This window comes from Bemisia tabaci, chromosome 5, assembly GCF_918797505.1.
Source record: "Bemisia tabaci chromosome 5, PGI_BMITA_v3".
NCBI classification, from domain to species: domain Eukaryota; kingdom Metazoa; phylum Arthropoda; class Insecta; order Hemiptera; family Aleyrodidae; genus Bemisia; species Bemisia tabaci.
In genome coordinates this window covers 37,181,960-37,191,338 of record NC_092797.1, presented here as the reverse complement: position 1 = coordinate 37,191,338, position 9,379 = coordinate 37,181,960, and the positions used below count along the sequence as shown (strand labels likewise).

The 9,379-nt window shown below is 34.4% G+C and overlaps 1 protein-coding gene across 4 annotated transcripts in view; it reads right to left on the bottom strand.

Annotated features, from left to right (window-relative positions):
- Nucleotides 1–1,700: 1,700 nt before the first annotated feature.
- Nucleotides 1,701–9,379, bottom strand: part of cic (Putative transcription factor capicua) — a 44,884-nt gene continuing 37,205 nt past the window's right edge. For all 4 annotated transcript variants that reach the window (XM_019056766.2, XM_019056769.2, XM_072300656.1 and 1 more), the window contains 4 exons: nucleotides 9,236–9,340; nucleotides 8,423–8,619; nucleotides 7,498–7,636; nucleotides 1,701–6,956 (listed from right to left, as the gene is read on the bottom strand). In XM_019056766.2, the coding sequence (XP_018912311.2) occupies nucleotides 6,898–6,956; nucleotides 7,498–7,636; nucleotides 8,423–8,619; nucleotides 9,236–9,340 (500 nt within the window). In that variant the 3' untranslated portion in view covers nucleotides 1,701–6,897. The remainder of the gene's footprint in view (nucleotides 6,957–7,497; nucleotides 7,637–8,422; nucleotides 8,620–9,235; nucleotides 9,341–9,379) is intronic.

Genomic DNA, 9,379 nt, shown 5'->3' with positions numbered 1-9,379 from the left:
CAGATCAATTTTTTCCTCATTCTTATTGGAATCAGGGTTGCCACAGTCAGGGAAAACTGGGAAATGTCAGGGAATTTCAAAAAGTCAGGGAAAACCGGGAAATGTCAGGGAAAACGACAAAAATGTCGAACATGTCAGGGAAAATTTGTTAAATATTTTCTTTATTTGCTTTCTAAAATGGGTTTGAGGTTTCGAACTGCAAGTTTTGCCCAAATGTGTCAGGGAAATGTCAGGGAATTTCATTTTCCAAATTCTGCGGCAACCCTGTAGAATAGAAGACACATAGAGGTGGTATTTCTGCTACCTTATGGAGGCGAGTCAGCTCGTCGCCCTCCTTCCTGGCATAAGTGTGTAACTACACTTTCCAGTGAACCCTATCGTCCCCACTACTTAATGCTTTTCCAGGCTCATTTCATGTGTAGCTATGCTCTTTTGTCAGCTGGGCAACGGGTTAAATGACGTACACTGACCATTAGTGCTACAAAACTAACATCCATTCTGGTAGTCGCAAAAATGAGGCTTTTCGCATGTTAATGTCATTAATGTTCATCCGGAGACTTCTAGTCTTTCCTTCACTGATGTCTTCATGTAAATGTGAGGTTGGGTATGGCTCATGACAGTAGTTTTTTCATGAATGTACCAGGACAGGAGAAATATATGGAGTAAGTCTAGCCCTTTAGTTTGCCAGGCGAGTCCAAATGGGTAGGTACGGCTCAAAACAGCAGTTTCTCCGTGAATGTATCAGGGCAATAGAAATAATATGGATAAGGTCTCTCATTTTCGTTTGCTGAGAGAGTCAATAGTATGGCACTGATCAGAATTATTAGGTATGACTAGACCAGGCTTCGCCTTATTTCCTCTTACTTTACTATTTTAATGAAATAAGTAAGTAACGTTCTAATTTGAAATTTTGTGAAGATATTTTTGATAGGTACCTTAGTTCTCTGGTCACTAAATAGAACACAAGATGAAATTAAGCAACATGAAATGCACTTAGGCTAAATTTATCCAATTTATTTGCCCTGTTAATGAATGCCACAATATCTTCAGAGATCTTCTCCTGTTTTTATCATAGCTTCAGCAGGTGTGGGCAGAGCTATGGAGATAAGAATCTAAGGGTTGATCAAGGTAATTTTTTCATTAATGTGCTAGGATAGAAAAAACCTTGGAGATGATATTCCCATTTCCTTGTTTTTACATTGATACACAGCCATGAAAGACCACTCACGAAGAAGGTGACGTTCTCAGGGCACCATGACTAGGGCTCTTCGCCATGAATATAGGTAAGCTTCACAAAATTAGGACAAATCTGAGTCCATAAATGAGGGGCTTGGAGATTAAAGCGCATAAGTGCAGTTTTTGCTATTTCAAGAAATACAAGTTAGAAGTTTCAATAATACATGAATCTTTATGGCGAAAAAAAATTGGAACTGACTTTTTGATGCTTAATGCTTAAAAGTTGGATTTTGAAAGCGAATTTTTCACAGGATATACAATAAGTCTAGTTTTACTTGAAATAGTTAGTACCTTAATTTTTTCAGAAACTGCACTTATGTCCCTTGATCTACAAGTCCCTGAAATGAGATTAAAAAATGCATTGGCAAAAAACTGAAATTTCCTACACTTCACAAGATTTCTTTTTTGAAAGAAAAAATTTACCTTTGTCGGGTTAAGGGTAAAAAATATAAAAACAGCGTGAGTAGAAGAGCGCAGATATTTTTATTACAACAGAGGGAATATAGATACACTTTTTGATTCGAGGACAAGGGTTGTCGATCATGGGTAGAATATTTACAACTGAAGGAAGTATTAAATACCTAGTTAGTTATATGTACATGAGACTTTAATTAAGGGATTCAAATAACTGCAGAGAACCTCAATTCATAATTTTTTTTTCTTTTGGCGAAAACTTTGAGCTCTTACAGCATTTCAGAAAATGCTGATACTGAAATTTCAAAATTTTAAATCTAGTCATGTTGAAATTTTCGAGGAGATTTCTGGAAATTTGGCATTTGTGACGATAAAATAAGTTCATTCAAAGACATTTTAAGCCAATTTTCCATTTTCCCTCCTTGTCAAAAGCTCAAAATCTTAATTGCACATTTCAAATAATAACTTTGTGATAAAAAAAGAAGAAGAAAGAAAAAACAGAATTATTTAATAAATCTCGATTTGTAAACAACTAAACTTCTTAAGTTATGTACAGGAGTTATCTTGGCGGCATTCGACCAAGTTCATCACATATCGATCATTCGGTAAAAATATATCATTCGAGGAAGAAAAAGAGAAATTCAATCTGGTCATGAGTAACTAAAAACTTTTGGAATTAAGCTCCATAATCTTTCACACCCCCTTTAATTAAAAATAACGACAATTGGCTATTCTATTTACAAGAAAGCAAGATAGGAAAAATACCTTTGAGTACCAACAGTCCAGCTGATTTATTTCAGGGGACATGAGGTCTAAAATCAGCAACCGATTTTAATGATCATCAGAGAGACCAAAACAATAAGAAAGAGAAGGTTGAAAGATAAAATATTATAAATAAAATAAAATAACAAATGAGAGAAAAATTGAGTTCCAACAATTTAGCGTTTTAGTACAAGGAATAGTAACTGTAATCAAGCATTACCAATTTTTTGTTCACACTTTGAGACAAGGCTTCACCAAGTCTAAGGACAGTATTTACGATCCGCTTAGCAAGCCTGACGAATCGGATGATAACTTCAGTTTACTGAACTTTCCAGAACTTCCCCTCCCTGTAAAAGATTCTATGTCTAACTTTTGCCAGAGGAAGAGACTCAATCAAAAAAGCCGAAACCTGGTCAGTTGTGCGTATACAGAATTGTATTCGACAGTTGGATTTTAAAGATGAATTACAAATTGGAAAGATAATTTCCAATGCCAAGTTTTTCGCAAGCAATAGTAACTGTGATTTTACATTTGATGAAATATGATAGAGGTTTTTATTCACTGCATTAACAGATGTCATGACTTGCTCTTGTCCATCAGTGTTGAACAAACTTCACGCAGCTTTTCATACAGAGATCACAGAATGATCTAAAGATAGTAGGTCGTCATTCTACATCTTTTCATAAGGTATTCTCTGATCATACACAACTGAGGAACTTTGCTTTCGGGCAGATCTGATTCAATGTCGATCTTAGAGTTTCGACCAGTAAAACATGATTAAGTGGCAAGCACAGATATCCATTGGGAAAATATCAAAAGCTGGCTATGACTTATCTGACTAAAAGCCTTGCAGCAACTCAGATTTTATCTATATGTACAAAACGTAATGGAAAGCACTAGCAAACACCAAATTGTGCGTTCACAGATATTCAAATTTCACATTAATTATTTTAAAAAAACACATAATGATGGTTGATCTAATAAAATAGAAGGTGGATACAGGGATTTATGGTAGATATTCTGCTGCTGAAACCACATCAAAATAAAATTGCCTGGTGGTTAAAAAACCAAAATGTGTTTTATAATGACAGAGACAAAAATTCAGCTTTTGGTTTACGAATTGTAGAGCTTGGCCGCCAATTTTTTGTGTACATACTAAAGTTCTGGAACGTTCTAAAAAATCTCCATCCTTAGAACTTCTCTTCAAGAGCGTTCAAAGTATTTTACAGCATGATATGCCTTCTGAGAAAGAATGATGCATACTTCATTTGCAACATTTTGCTAATCCCCTATTTTTCCGAAAAAGATTACATAAAGAATTGTATGAAAACAACTTTTCAACAACTTTTCTTAAACGCAATGATTCTGCATTTGCTTGATAGTGAGAACCAACATTCAAACAAATCGATGGTCAAATTATGTTTTCGTCAATTGAGAGGAAGACGAGGGGAAAAAATTGAAATTCTGAATAAAGAAAGGACATTCCTAAATCCCATAGTTTCTAAAGTTCCATCACTGCTTTTTTTCAGAGAGAAAACTGATGGAAAAAAGTGAACATTGGGAAATATTTTATAAATAACAAATTATGAGAGATATTCAGCAAGATAGTTGATTAGGTATTAAAGTTTGTTCCTTCTTCAGGGAAAACGTTGTGGATGTCGTAATGAAACTGCAAAATGCCCATGCTACATTTAGCGCTTCCATTCCGTAAAATTTTTAGCCTATCTTAAATTTTAGTCTTGATCTTTAAAAGCAGCTTGAAGGATGTTGGCAAAGCATAATTTGGGGGAACTTCCCAAACGCAGAAATTATTATCAATTTTTTTGTTTATATTCTACGTCTTTAAATCAAACACCCCAACAGAATAAAATAAAGTGTTTAATATTCCGCAATATCTTTAAATTTGCGAAAATAAATTTTCGATATTTTTTTCACTGCTGTTGAGCAGCCATGAAGGTTATGCAAGAATAGCACCAAGGAAACACAAAACATGCAGGTACTTGGATGATCTTGGTAAGTTGGGACAACACTAAACTTCCGAATATTTCTGTGAAACAAGTTTAAGTCTAAATAATTTACAGAAAATAAATAAATTTAAAGAATATAAAAACAAAGAATCTTCACGAGTAAAACTCATTTCCATACCTCCATTTGATTAATACATCAATGTTTTGAGTTTGGACCCTAGAACAGCAGTTCGACGTACCGAAATGAAGATTTGTCAGTGAGAAGAAAACTATGGTTATAGTTAATATTGCTATGATATAGAAAAGTAGCACAATGACTGTCTGAGAGACGTCTTTAAGATGAGAGGGACTTGAGAAATTTGACTGTTTGACTCAAAGTGACAGATAAGGTGGTGGATAAGAAAAAAAAAAGGTGGATACCTATTGGACTTGATATTTGAACCTAATACAAATAAACAACAATTAACAGAATAAAATTAAGTTTAAAATATTTAAAAAAACATGGATGGCATCGAACATGAACACTTTTCCAACTACTTCATTTCGCCTTCATGATAAGTGTTAGCGGTGAGATGTTCTCAAATAATTTCATCTTAAGGGGAGTGGGAGAGAACCGGAAATAGAGGGAATATCTGCTTCCACCATTTTTAGAAAATTGAGTTTTTACTGTTAGTCAGTGTATGTGGAGACAATTCGAACGAGGAAAAATTACAGGAATTGATAACTCTAATTTTTGCTATCGGGACAAAAATATGATTTTTAAAATATGCGGTTGATGGGTAAAAATTAAAATTGAAACAATTATTTTTCATGCTGTAATAAATGTACTTATCGTAATAAATTATTTCAATTCTTGAAAATTAAATAGCTACCACTGTCAAAGTAAGTTCAGGATGATCTGCTAATACAGACAGAAATAAAGAGGAGTAAAAGGAAGAGTAAATTATGATCGTTTGCTTAAAAATAGAGTCCGGATGTGGAGAGATAAATTTGAATTTTGAAGAAATGCTAGTTTCAGGCAAAAGATTAGATTATAATTCTAATAAAATGATGAACTAAATTTCATGGCGTTTTACATCCTTCTGCAACATTCCTCCTGGGAAATAAACCGTTTGAAAAATTCATGTTATCCCAATGGAAGGCAATTTTTCTTCAATTTATGGGGCCTAAAATCTTTGCTGTGAGAAAAGAAGGGACCATTCACTCTGCAATTCATGCATGCTAATAATTTTACTCGTAATATAAATGATTAAGTACCTATGTACTTTGGAATTAATGGAGTATTATTCCAAGAAAATAAAAGATTCAAAGTTGAGTGGTAAAAACAGAAGTAAAGGAAAGAGAGAACAGAAGATAATAAGAATCTAAGGGTCTGATATTAAAATTGGATGAAAACATTATGTTCTGATGTATGATAGAAAAAAAAGTTGGTAAAAAGAATAACGAGAAAATTTGAAATAAGTTGATCGAAAACATTCAATTTTTTGAGTCAACTATTCAGATGCCCAAAGTTTTATCATACAGTAACAATTTGTCAAAAGCTAGTTTCTCAATTTTCGAAACTTCATTGTACTGACTCCAAAAATATCATGATTAAGTTGATTCAAACAAAATAAGATTAATAAACTCTATAATTATCTATAAGTCAATATACAACGAATAACAGTAAATAGTAAAACAATAAAAGAGACCTTCTCATTTACAAAATATTCTGAACAAAACCAGCGCTGAACTCTTTGTGCTCACCGTAATTAGTGCAAAGTTTCAGCATATATTTATATGAATTTCTTCAAAATAGAGATTGTATATTTATATACTTAGAGAGGAAAACCCAACCTGGACAAATTGATGATTCACAGTAAATTTCTATTACACATAAATGCAATACTGCATGCACGCATGTTTCAATATCTTCCTAGGAATCAGGAGGACCAATTTATTCCTTTGACAACAGATATTCTGACTTTTCAGAGACCCAATCAACTATGACAAGGTATTAACTTAAATCATTGGTCCCCTACTGTAAATATGGGAGGGTTACAGATTTTTCAAAGTTGACAAGTTTATAGATTTATCAGTCGATATTAAGATAGTCATCCTTTATTACTTTTTGGCAAAAATGTACTGAAAAATACTTTGATTTCCTGTCAATGTGAAGCATTTACCTTCTTGAAAAACACTGAAAATGAGGAGAGTTCCAAAGCAATTTTTTAGGACTCCTTGGAGATTCTGATGTATGGTAAATTTCCATTACCATCAAATTTTGCAAATTACAGCTATGCACTGATTGAGGCGTCCCAGCGCTGATTCTGTTCAGGCTAAACATCTCAACAATTAATTTCACGGACAAAATAAATGGATGATTGAAACGAACAAACTAGGGAGCGCACGAATTGTGATTAAGTAATAATTGAATATTCTAGAGCTAAAATTTACAAGTGCTGAGGCAATGAAAGACTGGTGACATAATTACGAAAAGGCGTTGTCCAAGAGACAAAAACAACGAACCGCTTCAAGGCTAACTTGAAGAGGCAGGGATTATCGCAGTCGTCTGCGATGGAGTATTTCCTGAAGAACCTATAAAAAATAAAACAGTTGATTAATAATCCAACATTCATAGTTCAAGGGTAAAAAATAAAACATGGAGCACAACAAAAGTTTGATATTTAAATGAGACTAGATAACCAGGACTCATATACACCAAGTTTTTTGAAAAGACGAATGGGTAAAAGTTAAGAGCGAGAGGCGCATGTTAGATAGGAATGCATTCAAACTTCAAAGGGAGCAGAAGCATGAAAAAGGCACTTGAAATTTTGGCCCACCATGTTCAGGGCTTAAAATTTTTTAAATGCAACTCTTCTCTTTCTGTTGGCACAAAACAGCTAAGTTGTTTACGATTTGGATGGCATTGTGCAAAACAGAGCCAAGAGCTTAAATGGAAAGATGAGGCCCGCGCGCTAGGTACTAGCAGAATTCTTGTTGTTCCCTTCGAAGCAACTGTCTTTAGAGAGGTAGGTTTTGAGTGTTCGTAAGAACTCATCGGCAGATATGCGGAAATTGTGCGATTGTGAGAAACTTTCAGATCCATTTTTTTAATAATTATTAAGTCGTAACTCACTTGGAATGGTAGAAAGCGAAGAGTCAGGACTTGCGCTAATGGTAGCAGAAGCAGACGGATGAGCCATCAACTTTTGACGCACCTCCCTAATTTTGAGCTGAAGGGAGGATTTGTTCGGAAAGATATCTGAGTGCTGCACCTGTAAGATAAATGCAAAGATGAGAATTAGGTACACGACAGAAAAGTATCTCATAAAAATTAAGCTGAGTGTCTCCGGAGGAAAGCAATTCCCCCTCTTTTCACGGTTGCCCACTATAAAGATGATCAAAATGCCTCTACTCTCAAGACCCCATCTCCTCATGATTTATAGTGAACCAAATTATTGCAGACCGGGAAGAAATGACATACTAAAAAATTGAAATTGCTTTGAAAGATAACTGAGCCTAGAGCATCATCTGCAAGGATGTAGTCACAGTCCAACACCTACATAAGAAAACATGTGTAAGTGGACCCAAGAATTGACTCTTCAGCCTCACTTTCCTCTTCACTTGCACAAAGAAAGTTTGATTTTAAAAACTCATTGTGTCCAGGAGGTCGTAAAGAACATCAAACATATGAAATAATAATGAAATTTAGCCAACATGGAATTTCTTGGTATTCCATGCCCTCTTGATGGAAAAAAAAATCATCTTCTGGCTCTTAATATTTATTCAAACATAAGTGTACAAAAACTAGGGGTACAGAGATGAGGATAAAGAAGGAACCTAGCAGAATTTTCCAGAAACCAATCGATTTCCACTTAATGAAAATTGCTAATTCATCAAAGCATTAACAGCATGAGGTGCTCGATATGCAGTTTTTTTCAAATGCATTTATGAGCATGAATTTCTCAGAGGGAAAATTTTTGAAGCATGCGTTTCTAAATTTTTCCTTGTTAAATTTAAGATACTCTAAGAATTTGAGATACTCGGGACGGAAGCATTACCTGAAAGGCTGAGGTAGCTTGCGTTGTTGGAAAAAGGCCTTTCTCTTGAAACAACTGCATGACAAGTTGCCTCCGCTGTTCCAGGATTTTCCGATGGCCTTTCTCGACGTCTCGACCTCCCGGTGTTTTCGGGGGCGACTCCTCATTGGGACCTCTAGGAGACTCAGCACAGTCTAACGCTTCACTCGACATAACATCTGAAATTGATGAAGCAATCACGACTGGTAAGTTTTTCAGTGGCTGTCTTTCCTTGACAAATACTACCAAATTTGGTTTTGTACCTGGACATTTGCAACATACTTATTTTGCTTTTGTTATTTTTTTTCCAAGTTAGATTTTCACGCATCATTTTCTGCTTAAGACTCAGATAACAAAAATCTGACCCATCTTCGCAAAAATTGCTAAAAGTCAGATAGAGAAAAGAATTCCTGCAAAAATTAGTGATGCGAAATTTGAAATACTGAAAACATAAAATAAAAAATAAAATAAGTATTGAAGTATTTTGCAAGTACATTCCTCTTATTTTAAATTTAATACTTCAGAAAACTTTACAAAATGTTGACAGCTGCACTATGTTCACATTTTATTGAGAGGCAGAAATATAAGCAGTAATTAAACAGATTTAGCATAGAATTGAGTCTTACTGACTTTAATTCTCTCCTGAAAGTCTTATTTATTGAATCAATTGCATTTAAAGTTTTGGACATTTGCAATTACGAAACTGCCATTAATTCATAAATTAAAAAATATTTGCAGATGACCGAATTGGATTAAGGACTCTTTCTTAAGATTCAAATTAGAAAAAATACTTACTCTTAAATGCCTCCAGGTTGAAATTGGGACCAAAGAATGTGTTCCCTGTGAGTTTGGTACTCTGCTTTGCACTACCACAAGAGACTTCAGGTACCATTTCATCTTCTGAAATCAAAGAAACAGATGCAACGTTACCTCAATGGT